We start from the raw sequence: 18,415 nt of genomic DNA, 5'->3' as shown, positions 1-18,415 counted from the left end.
GACCAATGTTTGGAGCACTTCAGGGTATGAAAACGTGCTTCTTAAAGATGGGTGTTATTTTTTTATGTCCTTGAGATGCACAACGCTTGTACAGTACAGAGTCAGGCAATTGGACCTTGTAGCTCAGGATTGACTTTTCTGACAGGCAGTGGCTCTCTGGGGGTGCAAACGCTGCTCCCCCGCTGCAGCCTTACCTGGGACCTTCTGCATGCAGGCTGTGATCACCTTATTAGGTGCCACTATAGAGGTTGGCCATGCATCTTTCCTGATGGCCATGCAGAGGACAGGTAGCTGCTGTAGCTGCCACTGCCACTTGCTCACCATCCCATTGTGAAATAGTGACCTCTCTTAAAACCATATGGCTGCAACAAGGGAGCTCCTGTGACAATGGTAGAACAGTTAGAATCATAGAATCATAGAGTTGGAAGAGACCACAAGGGCCATCCAGTCCAACCCCCTGCCAAGCAGGAAACACCATCAAAGCATTCCTGACAGATGGCTGTCAAGCCTCTGCTTAAAGACCTCCAAAGAAGGAGACTCCACCACACTCCTTGGCAGCAAATTCCACTGCCGAACAGCTCTTACTGTCAGGAAGTTCTTCCTAATGTTTAGGTGGAATTTTCTTTCTTGTAGTTTGAATCCGTTGCTCCGTGTCCGCTTCTCTGGAGCAGCAGAAAACAACCGTTCTCCCTCCTCTATATGACATCCTTTTATATATTTGAACATGGTTATCATATCACCCCTTAACCTTCTCTTCTCCAGGCTAAACATACCCAGCTCCCTAAGCCGTTCCTCATAAGGCATCGTTTCCAGGCCTTTGACCATTTTGGTTGCCCTCTTCTGGACACGTTCCAGCTTATCAGTATCCTTCTTGAACTGTGGTGCCCAGAACTGGACACAATACTCCAGGTGAGGTCTGACCAGAGCAGAATACAGTGGTACTATTACTTCCCTTGATCTAGATGCTATACTCCTATTGATGCAGCCCAGAATTGCATTGGCTTTTTTAGCTGCTGCATCACACTGCTGACTCATGTCAAGTTTGTGGTCAACCAAAACTCCTAGATCCTTTTCACATGTACTGCTCTCAAGCCAGGTGTCTCCCATCCTGTATTTGTGCCTTTCATTTTTTCCCCCCAAGTGTAGTACTTTACATTTCTCCTTGTTAAAATTCATCTTGTTTGCTTTGGCCCAGTTGTCTAATCTGTTAAGGTCATTCTGAAGTGTGATCCTGTCCTCTGGGGTGTTAGCCACCCCTCCCAATTTGGTGTCATCTGCAAACTTGCTCAGGATTCCCTCAAGCCCATCATCCAAGTCATTGATAAAGATGTTGAACAAGACTGGGCCCAAGACAGAACCCTGTGGCACCCCACTAGTCACTACTCTCCAGGATGAGGAGGAGCCATTGATGAGCACCCTTTGGGTTCGGTCAGTAAGCCAGCTACAAATCCACTGAATGGTAGCATTGTCTAGCCCACATTTTACCAGCTTCTTTACAAGAATACCATGGGGCACTTTGTCAAAGGCCTTGCTGAAATCAAGATAGGCTACATCCACAGCGTTCCCTTCATCTACCAGGCTTGTAATTCTGTCAAAAAATGAGATCAGATTAGTCTGACATGACTTATTTTTCAGGAACCCATGCTGACTTTTAGTGATCACAGAGTTTCTTTCTAGGTGCTCACAGACTGTTTGCTTAATGATCTGCTCTAGAATCTTTCCTGGTATTGATGTCAGGCTGACTGGGCGGTAATTGTTTGGGTCCTCTCTTTTCCCCGTTTTGAAAATAGGGACAACATTTGCCCTCCTCCAGTCTGCTGGAACTTCGCCTGTTCTCCAGGAATTTTCAAAGATTATTGCCAGTGGTTCTGAAATCACCTCTGCCAGTTCTTTTAATACTCTTGGATGTAGTTCATCTGGCCCTGGAGACTTGAATAGGACAAGACGAACTGTCTTTGGGGGGCAATTTCCCAGGCAGATCTTGACATGGATCTGTAAAAAGGAGAGTCTAATATCCCCGGACATCCTTAGAAACAGTAATACATCATATTTATACTTTAAAGTAGGTTGGAGGGGGAGCTGTCTTCTTCTGGCTCTGTGGAGGAACCCAAGGAACAAGGCAAAGTCTTAGGGTTGACTTCAATCTGCCAACCTTGCAGTTTTACAAGTGCCATAATAACGTTGGTTTCACATATTTTAGGAAAAGCTTCTGGAAACAAGAATATCTTCCGTTGTTTCCAGGAAGTATAAAGAGTGTGTCCCACTCTTTATATCTCAACAGGGACGCTGTTCCACAGGGCAGGGGAAGAAGCCACATGGAAAGCCTAGAGGAGATGTCTGACTTTTAAGGAGCATCTCAACACCGGAAATTACCATGATAGATGCTATCTATTTTCTGCAATATTATTATCAAGCAATTATTAATAATATAAGTGTGTGTGTGTAAGATCTTCAAGATCAGTCTCCTAAAACTACTTTGCCTACTTTGGAAGGCATTAATGACAAGCATGTTTGCCTTATACAATAGACAAGTTCATGAAATCCCAGACAGATAAGAGCAAACAGATGTATAATCTGCACGTATTTTAAGTGTTTTGTGCTGTAAAAGTCTTGGTCAGGCAGGCTAGAATGGGGAAAGAGAGAAGATGGGAGTTTTGCTGCACTTGGATTTTTCATTAGGATCTGGACTGATTTTGAGAAGGAAGGCAAGTGTCATCTTCCGGTTTCCTTTAGGCTTGGCATAACAGCCTTTCCGTGAAACCCCAGTTCTGGCATCTGTCCAGGAATTTGCAAAGTTTCCTTTGCCATGCCTTGAAAACATACTTGGTACACTCTGACCATTAAAACATTGCTGATGAAGAATTAGCGAAACAGGGCCTTGTCCTGGGATTCTTTTCACTGGAATTAATTTTTATTTGCCTCACTATCATATTGGAATTGATTCCTATTTGAATTCATCCTATCATTACATAAATAAAACCCGAGTTCTTGCAATTTACTGTTTATTCATGCCTTGAAAATGAGCATGCTCTGGGAATGGGTCAGCCATCTGATTATTTTGATTATTTAATTTATATACTGCTTAATATATTAAAATATCACTAAGCAGTGTAGAATAAAACTGAAGCAACAGTAGATAACTTAAAATATTGCAGAAATGCAGAAAACGATATTGCCAAATTTCAGCCACTTACCATTTACAGACTTCTTTTTGCCTACAAAATGTGCCTGGACTGTAAAGTAAAATAAAATCCCAATAATATTAATTTTTGCCACTGGGGTGGTGGTTTTTGTTGTTGTCCCACCTACGGTATGTTGGTGTATGAAGATTAAATGTGGTTTTACAAACAAAATGGATCCAGAGATGGGGATGGTGCTCTTCTCATGCTCAAATACACACACTGCTTTGTTTTGGGACAGTTTACTGCCCCGAGATACCTTGGAATCAGTGCTTTTTTCTAGAAAGTTAGGTGCTGGGATTCACCATGAAGTTGTTACAGTAAGTGCCACACTTTTTAACAGCAACCAAAAAAGTGGTCCGAGTGCTGTGTACCCTAAAGTACCCCCTGAAAAATAGCCATAGTCATCGGTATGGCTTTTGTTTGCTTTTCAGATTGCTGGCCCAAGCCCTTTTGGGAGGCAGGTTGGGAGATATATGGAATAAATGAATAAATACATAAATAAATACATGCCAATATGATATAAACGCAAATGTGATATAAACACACAGTTCCTTTAATTGCTTCTAGGAAGGCTGTGCCAAGGCTGGTTATGTGTTCATCACATGACTGGCCAATCTCAAGTTTTTTTGCAGCTGGCAAATTGGTGTTTATCTGCTGTAATTCTTCTCTTGCATTTTCTGGGGCTTTGCAGCAAATGAGACAATCTTCTGGGATTAGAATTGCATCTTTTTTTCTTTTAAAATAGGTGGGTGTGTTGAAGTGGGATTTGCTGTACTTGTGTTAGGAAGGAAGCCTGGATTTGCACCTTGCTGTTTACAGTGGCAAAGTGGTGGAAACCACCTCTTCTTGCTGAGGCAGAGCTGTGAGATTGCAGAGTGAGAGATGGTGTCTTGCCACTCAGAGTGGTTTTGTGCTCCAGGTTGGAATGCCGTTCTTCAAAGGAGAGACGCAAGCAAGCAGCTCTGTGGGGCTTGAGTAGACTTGCTGGGCCTCTACTTTGATTTCACGGCACCTTAAACAGCCCAAGCCTGAACCAATCCAGGTGACTATTAAGCATTGCCTTAAGCAATTAAAACAGCAAGGTGGAGATTTCTTGGTTGGCTAGTGAGTTCCTAGCTTTGCCACTCAAGAGCTGGAGCATGACCTTTTGGCTGTACCTTGTGGAACATCATTAGCACATGCACACAAAACTTGAAAGGTTTGAGAGTGGAAACTTCCAAAGCGGGTACATTTTCAGACATGTTTAATGAGCAGGGAAGCGAGAGCTAATGAGCATTTGCACAGAATGACAGTGATCTACATTGCTGAGGCTGACATTAGGCTGTTGGGACAAGTCCAGTCTGTGCTGGCAGCTTTGGTTCTTCCTTCCAGCCAAGTAGCTTGAATTGGATCCCAGAGTCTTGCCTGAGATGCTCAATGTCGTGATCATGCGCTCGGACACAGATTCCAAAAAGCACTAATGTAATAATTAGCATTTGATTTATAGGGTTGTTGGGTGAGGTGGGTGTACTTGAGCATGGTTTTCCCTCAAAGAATCCTGGGAACTGTAGTTTAGGCTGTTGCAAACTGGAGCTCCTTGATAAATGAAATGTTAAAGTGGGGTGGATGTGCTTTAAATGTATGGTGCGGATGTGTCCTCTTCTGTGTGATTGCTGAGGATTTGAAGAGTTTTATCATGTTCTCCACATCCCCACAAACTTCTAGACTATATATATCCAGATTCTCTGTTTACTCCCCTCAAAGGACTTATTTTTATACCTCTGACCATCTTCATTGTCTTCTTCCTGAACCTGTTCCAGTTTCTCTGTTTCAGAAATGGGGAACCTGTAGCTCTCCAGATGATGCTGAACCACAACTCCCATCATCCCTGACTATGTCAGCTGGGGCTGGTGGAAGTTGAAGTTCAGAAACAACTCAAGGGCCTCAGGTTGGTGTAATGATGTGTGTAGCTTTCTCACGTGATGTGTGTAGCTTCCAAACCCCGTGCTTGGTTTTTACAGGGTTTTATTATATACATATGTACAAGACAGAGTAACAAAATGCATGACTGTACAAAATGCATGACTTCTTCCCGCTCTTCATTTTAATGATTCCAGCTTTAAAGGTAAAGGTAAAGGACCCCTGACAGTTAAGTCCAGTCGCGAACGACTCTGGGGTTGCGACGCTTATCTCGCTTTACTGGCCAAGGGAGCCGGTGTTTGTCCACAGACAGTTTTTCTGGGTCATGTGGCCAGCATGACTAAGCCGCTTCTGGTGAAACCAGAGCAGCGTACGGAAACGCACGGAAATGCTGGAACGGTACCTATTTATCTACTTGCACTTTTGACGTGCTTTCGTACTGCTAGGTTGGCAGGAGCTGGGACCGAAAAACGGGAGCTCACCCCGTTGCAGGACCTCGAACTGCTGACCTTCTGATTGGCAAGCCCTAGGCTCTGGTTTAACCCACAGTGCCACCCGCGTCCCTTGATTCCAGCTTCAGTGCCATGCTTTTGGCCAGTTTACCTGGGACAGAAGCCAAGCCAAAGGATCTGCAGCTTCTGAGCTCCCCCAGATTCCTTTTTTAAATTGGTGCCAGATTTGCTATCTTACAAGAGGGTAGTTTGAGTGAAGATTGCACATTTTGTTGGAGGAGCAACAATTTCATATCTGTGCCAACTAGAACTGATGATGTTAATTTATAGTTTGTCCCTTAGCCCTGGTACTTGATCTTGTGCTGCTTTTGCCCCAAACCATTTCACAGCATGATTATTTTTACAGCAAACATTAAAATGGGCTTTTGCACGACAGGTCCAGAATAATGTGGCTCTGAAGACACAGAAGGCTCTTGCTTTGTCCTACTCATTTCTACTCTTGTTTAAAGTGGGTGCTCATTACTGAGACATGTGAGATAAGTACATTCAGTTCTCTTTTGCAGCTTCTGTTGTATTGAGAGCGTAACAGCAATGAAGTTCTCAGCAACTGCGTTTAGTGGGGAGAAGAGAGTGCTATCCTGTTTGGCTGAGTTATAGCGCCCCCTGCTGGCGTGCTGTTGCTGTTGAAGCCTGTGTGTAAAGTTCCTTGGCTTACTTTATTCATTTTTAAAATGGGTCTCCACAGATTAGGAGTTCATAGCTCCTCCAGGACTGCCTCTCCCCACATGAACCAACCTGGACATAGTCTGAGTCCCGTCTTCATATGCCAACTCAATAAGGGGCCTGTTCCGTGATAGCTCCCTGTTTGTGGAATGCTCCCCCCCTCCCCCCGGAGACCATGCCTGGCACAGTCACTGGCTGTTTTTAGGCGCCAGGCACCTTTCTTATTCACCCAGACATGTTGTGTTTAACTGGGAAGGTAGCTAGAGATGGCAATCTCTGTTGCAATCCTCTTTCAAGTGGAGTGGATAGTGCTTTTCTTTTCAAATGCACTGTCTGCTGAGTAGTTTTGTTTTGTTCTGTTTTGTTTTGCTGCTGAGTGTAATGTCTTTGTTTTATCCATGTAGGTTGCTTTGAGGCACTTGGGTGGAAAAATGCATAGGTAGATAGATAGATAGATAAGATAAAAAAAGCTCAGTGGCAGAACCTGGTGCCCTAAACTTAATCTTGGGGGCCATCAAGGGCTCCTTTCCTCATGCTTCTTCAATTCTTTCTTTCTAGACCCGGATGCAGAGTTTGCAGCCCGACCCCAAAGCCCAGTACAGAAGTGTGTTTGAGGCCCTGAAGAAGATGATCCAGACGGAAGGCTTCTGGAGACCCTTGCGAGGGATCAACGTGACTGTGGTGGGAGCAGGCCCAGCGCATGCCCTCTACTTTGCCTGCTATGAGAAAATGAAACGGAGTTTCAGTGACATTATTCAGCACGGAGGGAACAGCCACCTGGCCAACGGTATATTGACATAACCAACCCAGGGTGCCATCCTGGTCCCTTGCCTCTCAAATGGTGTACTTTTTTCTTGCGCTCTGGCATCTTCCGCCTGCATTTCTGCTTCTGGAAAAAAGACGCTGGGAAGACTCTGCCCGTGGCCACCTAAGCACTCTCTTGCTGCATTCAACTCATTGTCTGTTTTCCACAGGCATCAGCAGTGTTAGAGTCACGTGTATGAAGAATACAGAAGTTATGTAGTGCTCCAGAGCCTCCAAAAGTTAGATGTTGGTGAAGCATTTGACCCTGAGCAACTCTGGTTGGGGGCCCTGGGAAAGCAAATAGCCCTGAGCACCTCTGGTGGGGGCCATAGGAAGCAGATACTTGAAACAACTTGTCGGTCAAGCTTGGTCAGCCTCTAGGAAAGCAGGTTCTTAGGGCTTTTTTCGGGGAGGGGGGGACACAAATTGCTTCTGCTTCTAAATCAGTATCTAATCTTATTAAATCTATCCATTGCATTTATATATTGCCTTTCTGCCAGGGCACCGAAGATGCAGTGGTTGCTGGTGCCTTTGAGACACTGTAGGGCAGTGATGATCTATAGCATAAAGTTGGCCTGTGTATGTGGAGGTGGTGGAGGAGCAGTCCAACTGGAGAAGGTCCCGATTCTCTTTGCCTGCCTGCCTCCCTCCCTCTCTCCCTTGGCTGTCATCTACAGAAGCCTAAGTTCTAGTCTAGCCAGCCAGATGCCTTTGTCCCCCAGTATTTGGGGGTATCTGACCTTTCTTTCGGGGTGTTTTATTTAGGGCCTGTGTTGATATTCCCACTCTTGAGGGAACTATAGTACAGTAATAACCCATGGGATAAATTCTCTGCTCTCTGAATTTGCACCTGCCTGGCTTTGTAACCACAGATTAATGGATTAATGTAGAAAAACATCCATCTTAAATGCAGTCAGTATTTCAGGCTTGGTGGTCTAAGATACAAGCTTTGATGTACAAAGTCAATGTGTATAGTATTATGCAGGGTGTTTTTTAAATATATATAAACTGTGCCTCTGAAATATTATTTAATATTTATTTAATATGTAGAAATCAGTTTTAAAGAATCCAGTGCATATCAAGCAGATGCAGACACTCAGAGTAGGCCCATTAAAATGAATGGACCCAAGTGAGCTTTGTGTGGGTCAACTCTTAAGAGGACCTTCTTTGGATGCAACACAATGTCTCTTCAGGTACAAAAGTTGCCCATGGCCATTTCAGGGGACATGTCAGCTATTGCTGGCTGTGTGGCCAGTCACAACTGCGACTGTGTTACTTCTTGCTAACTTGGTAACTGTGCCTCCTTGGTGCTGGGGAATCTCTCTCATACCCCAACATTACGGTATAATTATATATATATTTATTTGTTCCCTGCCTTTCCCCTCACATTTAAGGATTGTTTGAAGGGAGAAACACTTAGCATATTTCCCTTGTGGAGGGATCAAAAACTTTAAAAAACAACAACAGTGTCATAATTGGGGCATAACAGTTGATCCAATTGGGGCACTTTAAAAAAGTGTTTTAAATAGCATGTCATGGCTGTACATAATCTTAATAATGTTATGTTTTACGTATCCAATATCATATTTGAAATATGTTAAGACTTAATTCAGAAATTGGGAGTGCAAATAAGAATGCGTCTTTTGTTCAGCATCTTTTGAGGTTTATCTTCTTGTGTTTTGGTTGGAGATTGCGGTTGCTTTCCCCCTCCCCACCCTCTGCTGACTTTTTCATAACAACTTCATCATAGGTGGGTGTACCTGGAAGTCAGTATGGGCAGGTAGACAGTTTAAAACACAGACTTGCTTTGCACAACTGCACAGATGAATTGCATAAGAACGAACTGCCAAAGAAGAACCATTCTTCTCCCAGATGGTCTCTTATAAGTTGCTGTGCTGTATTTCTGCAAATGGTGAATGCTTTCATATGTCTACTGTGGCTTTTTTATATAAAAGTGTTGTGGGTGCAGGTTTTTTTTTAAGGAACAATGTGATTCCTGATAATGTTGCATAAATAAGGGTGATTATATATTGTGCATTCAAGAGCTCCTTTGGGTGCAAAAGGAAAGGCGGATTGTTGAGGATTGATTTGTGAAAGGGGACTTGTCTTTTTTGTATGTTTGTGCAGGAATGGCTGGGAGCTTAGCTACCCTACTCCATGATGGTGTTATGAATCCAGCTGAAGGTAATGCCCTTGCGTATAAATGGCTCCGTGGCATTGAGAGGAGGAAGGGAGAATTAAAAGGGTCAGGATACCCATAAGACTTTCCTCTGTGTGACCTTGGAGTTTGTTGCAGCAGGCTGATATTACCTGCCTTGATGCCACTTCATCAGGGGGCTCATTCTGCACCATACAGGATTCAGCCCTTCAGCATGGCAGCAGCTCTCACTCCCATTGCTTATCCGGAGAAGCACTGTCTCTATTGTCCTATTGGCACCTGTCAAATTCCTTCCTTTTCCAAAAAGTTTTTAAAGTGAAGATAAACCCCATTCTGTACCTGTATTGTATTTGAAATTGTTTTTATATACAGAATTGTTTTTTTCATTTTAAATTGTTTTATTGTTGACCCCCCCCCCAAAAAAGAGTTTTTATGGGAAACTATTCATAAATGGAGTTAAATAAGTAAATGAAATGTTGCAGATTGGGAGACAGGCAGCTCAGCATTGTCTGTACTGACTGGCAAATGGCTCCCCCAAATCTCTGCGAGGGTCACCTGGGAATTGAAACATGGTGCATTCACAGCAACTACAGTAGTTTTGTTTCAGAAAGGGCAACTCTAGCTCCCTTCACGCCATGCTTTTAAGTTCTATGATGCCACTATAAACAGCCACGGCTTCCATCCAAGAATTCTGGGAGCTGTAGTTTGTTAAGGGTGCCAGTAGGAAGCCCCTATTACCCTCACAGAGCTACAGTTCCCAGAGTTCCCCGTGAAGAGGCATTGATTGTCAAACCATGCTGGAAATGATAGCTCTGTGAGGGGAATAGGGGTCTCCTAAAAGCTCTCAGCGTCCAGAATTTGTTGGGGGAAGCCATGACTATTTAAGCTGGCATCATAGTGCTGTAAAGGTAGGGTCTGGATGTGGCCTCTGTCTGATACAGACACTTTTGTGACTGACAAATGTCCCTGCTTGGCAGCCTTGAGAATCCACATGGAAGCTACTTTAAATTTGACAGTTGATTGGGTGATTGATATTTAATCTGCCAGATACGTTGATGTCTTTGGCTTTGTAAGTTTAAAATTTTAAACTTTTCAGATCTTGTAATTCTGAAATTAAACTTTTGGGACTGCCTTCCTCAAATATATTATCTGGGAAATTACAGTGGCCATTACTTACTACTGTATTCTGTTATTGGTTGGCGAACTGCATCTGATTTGGCTTTTCTTATTTCTTTTCTTTCCCTGCTCGGGACACACCCAACACCTGCCCACTGAGCCAGTGGTGAAGCAGCGCATGCAGATGTACAATTCTCCGTACAAGACCGTCCTGGAGTGCATCCGGACGGTGCATAGGACGGAAGGGATGGGTGCCTTCTACCGGAGCTACAGCACCCAGCTCACCATGAACATCCCCTTCCAAGCCATTCACTTCATCACCTATGAGTTCATGCAGGAGCAGTTCAACCCCCGCCGGCAGTACAATCCCAGCACGCACATCCTCTCGGGGGCTGTGGCTGGGGCTGTGGCGGCTGCCGCCACGACTCCCCTGGACGTCTGCAAGACTCTTCTCAACACGCAAGAGAACGTGGTGTTGAGCTCTGTGAACGTTAGCGGACATCTCTCCGGAATGGCCAATGCCTTTAGGACAGTGTACCAGCTGGGGGGCGTCGCTGGGTATTTTAAGGGGGTCCAGGCAAGGGTGATCTACCAGATGCCTTCAACTGCCATTTCCTGGTCTGTGTATGAATTCTTCAAATATGCACTTACAAAGCGTGAACTGGAGAAAGGGACGCCGTGCTGACACCCCCCTGGTGCTGCAGCTGCAACCCAAAACCTCTGAGATGGCAGAGTCCCTTTGTGGGGGGGCTGGAATTCTCCAGGGCTCTTTATGTGACTGTAAAGGTTTCTGGTAGAGTCACCCCTGGGGTCTGCTGTGTGTGTGTGTGTGTGTGTGTGTGTGTGTGTTTTCTTAGATGATAGAGAAATTGATTATGTACCTCCCCCCCCTGCTTTTGTTAAACCATATTGTGCAAGGGATTGTTTGGCTTGAACAAGTATTTATAGTTTTATTTAGAGTTTATAACACTGACCAGTTTGTACAGGGTTCTGCAAGGCCTACTTGTTTCTGCCCTGAAACGCTTTTGAGGGCTGCCCCTGAGGGGCAAGGGGCAAAGAGAGTACTTGTGGATTGGACTTTCCCCTCTTTGAAAATATAAAAGATTGAGCCTTTTAGCTGAACAAAGTTTTATATAGAGAAATTATGTGATATAAATTGATGGATAATGTTTATCCTTTTATTTTTCTATAGCAGTGAGTTGGGTGGCTTTTAAGAGTTTAACAGCTGAACAAGAGTTCTTTTTGTGTGCGTGTCAGAAGAGGCTTCTGCACTATTTTGAAAAATTGTGAATAGCATTTACCCCCCCCCCCCTTAAACCAGAATGGCTTTAATCATTGCTTCTTGTCCAGTGTCATAGTTGTAAAGAATTCTCAATCCTTAAGCAGCTCCTTAAATTCTCCTGAAACTGGATACTCAAAGAGGCATAGAACTTTGAAATCTTAAGAAACTGCCTTATGCGAGTCATTTCCCTTTCAATGTATTGGGAATGGTAGGCACTTCTGGAAACTTCAACCAGTTTTGACCAATACCGAGTAGAAGACCAAGAGTACATAGTTTTGCATAAAACTCCATTTTAGCAAACCCTTAAATGCCTCTGACGGTACTTTAAAACCAAATTGCATCTCAGTTTCTGAACAGGTGTTGTGTGACTTTCCCCCACTAAGACCCCTGTGCCTGACTTGCACAAATGTCCAAGACCTTTTGCAGTTGTGTGTGTGTGTGTTTTGCAAATTTCACTCCTGCAAGTGTGCTGAGGGGTGGGGCATCAGTTTACATTTCCTTAGGAAAACTCGCCTTGAATCACTTCTTAGTTTTTGTTTTTTAAAAAAGGAAAAGGCAAAAAAGACTGACAAGAGAAGGCAGCTCTTTGTTGTGGTACAGTTATAATGCCTCTGAACCAAAAGGCCTTTGCAGAGGCGGAGACAAACTTCACTCCCCCCCCCCTCCAAAGAGAGCGGCAATGTTGCTCTTGGCCCTCTGGCCTGTGCAAATGAAGGTATGTAGAGTTAGTTCTAGCACTTGTGATAGCTTTGTGTCTGCTTTTTTATGAACATGTACAACTTTTGTGCTGCCCCAGAAACGTTTTGTCCATACAAAGAGTACAGTTTACAGTGGTGCCTCTAGTTATGAACATAATTCATTCCGGAGGTCCGTTCTTAACCCGAAACTGTTCTTAACTAGAGGCGTGCTTTCGCTAATGGGACCTCTTGCTGCCGCTGCGCAGCTGGCACACAATTTCCGTTCTCACCCTGGGGCAAAGTTCTCAACTCAAAGTAACTCTTCCAGGTTAGCGGAGCTTGTAACCTGAAGTGTTTGTAACCTGAGGCGTTTCTAACTCGAGGTTCCACTGTATTTATATTTTATATAGAGAGTTAGCAAATCAGGATTGCAACTGGATGGTCCTGTTTGTTTGTGCTACACATCCCTGTTTGTGGAAAATGTACAATTCTAAAGGAAGATACTGTATTGGCCCAAATATAAGCCACTCTCTCCCCCCCCCAATTCCAACTATGAAAAGTTAAAGTGCAGCTTAAATTCGTGACCTTACAAAAATAGGCTTTTACGAAATTGCTGCTGAAACAGCTGTGCTAGGTCCGTGGCCCTGCCTTGCCTTCCAAGGCCGGAATGGAGAATGCCCCCCCCCCCCGCCGGATGCCACCACGAGGGCTGTCGGGGGGGGCGGTGAGACAATGGTACCCATCCCGACTGCAGCTCCCACACCTCCCCCAACCCATCAGGGGGAAGGGGGGGAGGCCGCCGGCAAAGCAGCACGGCTCCCCCCCCCCAGGAAGCAGCCCGGGAGCGCGGGGGAATGGTACTCGTAGGACTTTCTTCCACATTTGCCAATTATGGGTGTGAATGCCTGCAGAATTTTAAAGGAGCGGCTTATATTCAGGTATTGTCTTTTCTTCTTTCCCCCCTTTGAATTTTAAAGGTATGGCTTACTTGCAGGTGCGGCTTTTATTCAGGTCAATACAGTACTTAAAAAGAAATTCTGTTTGGATTTAACTGAACAATATCTAAGAAATACCGGTAATTGTAACGGGCTGTCTCTTCCAAAGTGCCTGGATCTGTACACTTTATAAATAATAGTTACTTATAAATAGCAGCTATTTCATAGTAATCTTAATGCACTTGGTGGACTGGCTGCAGATCAGCCTGTTGGGAATGGAAGTTCCATAGACCTGGAGGGCGGCATGTTGACGAAGGCTGCTCCAAGTGTTGCTTTTGTGCTTGAAAGTGCCAAAGCTCAACCTGATCACTTTATAATGATAATAATGATAATAATAATTTATTATTTATACCCCGCCCATCTGGCTGGGTTTCCCCAGCCACTCTGGGCGGCTTCCAACCGAATATTAAAAGCAGTACAGCATCATTTAATTATAAATACTAATGCACAACTGCTTCAGATGATTCCAGACGTCTGCTTCCTCAGCAGCGAGAAGTGAAACAAAAATACCTCAGAGGTTCCTTTTCTTTCTTTGCTTAGAGCTGCTGCTGCTCATTTGCATGTTGGCTGCTACCTTTCGCCGCCACCCCAAATGTTTCTAATCAGTGCTTTTTTGTAAAGGGGGGGGGCGGAGTGTAGGAAAGACCCACAAGGTGCCGGTACTCATATCTTTAAAAAGAGCCTTGAGTTTCAGTACAAAATGGCTGCCATTGTCAGGAAAAAAGGTACTCCATACTGGTCAATACTGTCACAAAAAGCACTGTTTATAATATATTTGTGGCAGAACTACAGGGTGTGTATGATATATGGGGCTGGTTCTTGAAAGAGCACCCCATGTAAATTTTCCTCACCTCATCCTGACATGGTAAGTAGGGTCACCTCTACCATGTTGCACTTGTATGTCCACACAGCCCAGGCGCCTGATCTCACCACTTGGGGGAAGTGTTCCTACTGGGATGGGCAATTGGGGAGTAACTGACACAAGTGTTGTCTTCAGGGTTGGGCATAACATGGAGGTCTGCCCTAGAACTTGCCATGATCACTTGCCAAAGCACTACATCTGGAATTGCCCTTTACTTGACAGGGATAATCATCTGCATTCTGAAGGTGTCCTAAGGTCTGCCTGTGGAGGGATAACCAATCTGAAAATGGCGTCCTGTCTCATTTGATGGTTATATCAGACAAATTTTGATCTCCCCTCCCCCTGCTGTGGCATTTATTTTGATTTAGGTGGGTTTCTCTCTTCTCTCTCTCTCTCTCTCTGTGTGTGTGTGTGTGTGTTCCCAAGCAAAAAGAGGATTCTTTTCCTGGTGGTCAAAGATTGATTGAAAGAGGTGCACAGTTGAATTTGTAAAACACCTCTTGAATCACTACTTAAGCATTTTCAAAATCATGTGTCTGTTGGTTCTCGGCTTTCTTAGCATATACGTTTGGAGCAGAAGGAGGTTTTGGGTAGTATTCCTCTGCATCCTACTCAGAGTAGACCCATTGAAATTAATGAACCTAAGCTAAACATATCCATTAACTACAATGCTTCTATGCCGAATTTGTTGTCAAGCTTGCACTAAGTTTTAAAACCAGTCTGATAATACTTCTCACTGAATGATTTCCAGGAAGCTGAAGGATTTCTTTTAAGGTACCACTCAATACCTTCAGTCAAATGTTCTTCTGCAGTATTCTTGCATGCTGATTTCCATTGCCCTTCTGAATACAGACACTGATAACTTGGATATAAATGCAGACAGCAGTCCCAACATACATTTAGTAACTTGGTCCTTGAGTAACTTCCTATTTTGGGGGAATAATCTTTGCTGTTACCTTTTTGGAGATGTATGAGAGCTAGAGGCACATTGGCTAAAAGCAGGGTTAGTGCATTACTTGACTGGGAAAACAGAATTATTATAGCAGCTACTGTTGGAAGACGAATGTGTGTGCATCATGGCTAGTTGCCTGTTTGTTCAACTGAAAATGGACATTAGATTGCAAAATCAATAGGATTATTTTTCATTCTCTTAACAGTGTGTATGTAGCATTTGCAGCCTTTGGAATGTAGAGGGGAAAGACATTCTGGAGTGTCATAAAAACCAGAGGATAGTTTAGCAATAACCTTGGTCTTGAGGACTGAAATTTAAAATTGATTTCTATACCTGTCCCAGCATGTCAGGCAGAAGACTAGGCTAGGTTCCCGTAGAGTCTAGATTTCTATGCCAATAGAATTTTTGTACGGATGTTGGACTCCCACGCCTGTTAAGCCTACCAGTGCCCAGTCTAGTTGGGAATGATGGGAGTTGTAGTGCAACAACATCTGGAGGTTCCACCACACCTGATATATAATGTAAACCTCCATCTTACATTCTGAAGGGCTACAGCCCAGATATACGTTCAGCAGAATGCACAGGACTAAGGCAAGGATTCATGGCCAATTGTTTCCACCTTTGAATAGCAGGGATGCACCCTCACTTGGCCTGCTCAATGCCTTACTACTAACTGCTTTTCAAAACCCCTCCTTTTCAGATGTTTGTTGGATGTGTATGTTTGGACAGGGCTTGCTCTTCAATGAGAAGCCCAAATCTGCCTCGGATGAACTGTGCACAGAACTAGTGACATAGTTTTTTTGGAACTGGACCCAACTTTGCTTTTGCCCAAGCAAATAACCACAAGTGGATAACCACAAGTCTTCCACTACAGGAACATGCTACAAGGGTCTGTAGCATGTTGGTTGTGCCATATGCCTGCTTAATCACTGCACATTTTAAATTTTGTTATGCACAAAACCCTCTATCACAAGAAAGTGTGAAGCAATCTTCCAGTCGAGTTGGAAAATAGGCCTCTGGGAAAAGCAGTTTGGAATCAGCTCACGCATTGACTAATGGTGTGGCTGAAAATGAAGCAGCACAAGCTAGCCAATCAGGGATCCAGTTCACAGCAGCATCTCTGCTTGATAATGTTGCAGAATGCATGCATGAGAAGACAGAAGTTGCTGTGGGGTGGAGATCTGTAGCCGTGTCCCTTATGCTGCTGCCGTTAATACATGCCTGTGACCTTAAGGACAGTTGCAGTCTAAAATCAACCAAATATAACTGACCCAGCCCAAAGCTGTGCTGGCTAGTATTTTTTATTCTATTGGGAATACGATTCAAAATACAAAAGAGGCATGGGGGCGGGGCTTGCTGGACCACCCTCCTGCTGGCTATGTTCCAGCCCTACATGTGCACACCAGCAGTCTGGCTCCTGAGATCATTTTCCCTAGCCAGATTGTAGTTCTGTAAGTGAGCTTGGCTGAAGGTGTGTGTGTTTTAGGGGTAGAATGGGGAGGCCAGGGTTCAGGAGCCTCGCCATAGTGTTTTCTGCTTTAAACCTCACCAGTTGGGGACAGGCTTACATTTAAAGACTGGTCTCCCTTGATGCCTATTTGATTTGATTTCCCTGCAATCTAGATCAGAGGCTAGGATGTCACCATGAACTAGGCTGGCTTCTCAGAAGCTGATCTGTGAAGGATCCGGGGGAGCTTCTGACAGCCGTCAGTGGGATGTTCTCTGAGTGCATTCTTTGTTCTTTAAAAAAAAAAAAAAAAATCTGAATACTCATTAATGCTTCAGTGGCTGGGGCTGGAGCTCACCTTCTAAAGCAGGGTAGGAAATTGTTCTCCAGGGATTACAGAGGATACCTGCCATCATTCCTCACCATTGGTAATGTTGGCTGAGGCTGATGGGAATGGGGAGCCCGATGACATCTGGGGGGCTACTCACTCCCCACCTCTGCTCTGAAGCCATCTTACGCTATGCCATGTCTTGGCTTACAGTTCTCTACTAAGAAATTAAAATATTCTAGTTTTTTTTAAAGGTCTTTAAGAAACAAAGCAGACAAGTGCACACATTGCTGCTTTGCATGCTATAAACGCACATTTTTTTTAAAAAAGGTGGATTTTTTAAAAAATTGATATTTTGTTCTTCTAAACTTGCATTTTTATGTATTTACCAATGTCTACTTTTTAAAAGAATGTTTCTACATATATGTATATATTTAACAGAGGAGAAAGTTGTTTTTCTGAGAAATGCTGCTACAGTTAAAACACTGGAGCTTAAAATAAAAATATTTGATCTGATTTCCATATGTTGTTTGATTTTTTTGGGGGGGGGGAGGGAGGTAAATGGTAACTAGGAACTTATACTCAAGTTGTCTGTGGGTAGAGCAGGCTCAGTGAATGACTGACCCAAAATTACTCGGTGAGCTTCATGACTGAGGGATGGGGTGGGATTTGAACCTGGGTGTCCTCTGTCTTTGTTTTCGGCTGACATAGGTACCTTGGAGAAGACATGTGAAGAATATTTTGCCCCTCGAAATGGAAGACTAATTTATGCATTAAGGTGAAATAACAAGTGGAACCTGGAGCAAAATGTTGTAGTGCTGATGCTCAGGACTCTAGCTGCCCATTCCTTGGCCCCTTTCGCCCTCTCTCCCATCCCACCCTAACGCCAGTGAGTGTTCTGTGGCCACAGCATGCTCAGGCCTCACTGGGCTGCTTGGTTTCTCTCTCTCTCTCTTAGGTTTTCCCTATCAACTTCTAGGATATTTTCTATTTTTTGGGGAAAAAACCCTTATACAAACCTGGTACTCACATCAAAGTGAAGACATGTGCCTTAAAATGTGTTGTAAGCACACAAATATGTGTTCAGAGGTACATCTTCTGCATATCTGTTGACTTTGGCATCATATGGATGTGCAAAGCGGCTCCTATCTTTTTTTTTGCATGTGGAAGCTCCACAAAACAACTGTTTTACAGAAGAAAATTTGGTGATTGGTGAGACTCCCCACACACAGCAGCAGGTAGAACACACCCCCAACAAATAAAACACAGCCAAAAAACAGCCCCCTTCCCGACAAATAAAAAAAATATATAAATTGGGAATGGCAGTGGCTCATGATGGGCTTGGAAATGGTGTCTGATGGTGTCTGTGGGTACCATTTTGCAGGCCCCAGTGCTATGTTATAACACACTCTATGTAGAAATAACACCTGTGTATTTGGAGATGGGTGATAGAAAGACACTGACCCCCTCCAAGACCCTAGGAAATGATTTCATGATCTGGTAGTTGATAAGAAACTCATAAATGTACAGAATTTAGT

General features: G+C 43.9%; 1 protein-coding gene across 2 annotated transcripts in view; it reads left to right on the top strand.

Moving 5' to 3' along the window:
* SLC25A37 (solute carrier family 25 member 37) overlaps positions 1-17,393 on the top strand; it is a 42,047-nt gene extending 24,654 nt beyond the window's left edge. Inside the window, exons 2-4 of one of the 2 annotated variants that reach the window (XM_035139213.2) lie at positions 6,815-7,043; positions 9,188-9,244; positions 10,499-17,393. In XM_035139213.2, the coding sequence (XP_034995104.2) occupies positions 6,815-7,043; positions 9,188-9,244; positions 10,499-11,019 (807 nt within the window). In that variant the 3' untranslated portion in view covers positions 11,020-17,393. The other variant, XM_035139216.2, reaches the window with a different exon arrangement.
* The last annotated feature ends 1,022 nt before the right edge of the window (positions 17,394-18,415 follow it).

Source organism: Zootoca vivipara, chromosome 15 (genome assembly GCF_963506605.1).
Source record: "Zootoca vivipara chromosome 15, rZooViv1.1, whole genome shotgun sequence".
Taxonomy (NCBI): domain Eukaryota; kingdom Metazoa; phylum Chordata; class Lepidosauria; order Squamata; family Lacertidae; genus Zootoca; species Zootoca vivipara.
Note: the sequence above shows the minus strand (reverse complement) of the source record. Positions and strands in the feature narration are given on the sequence as shown.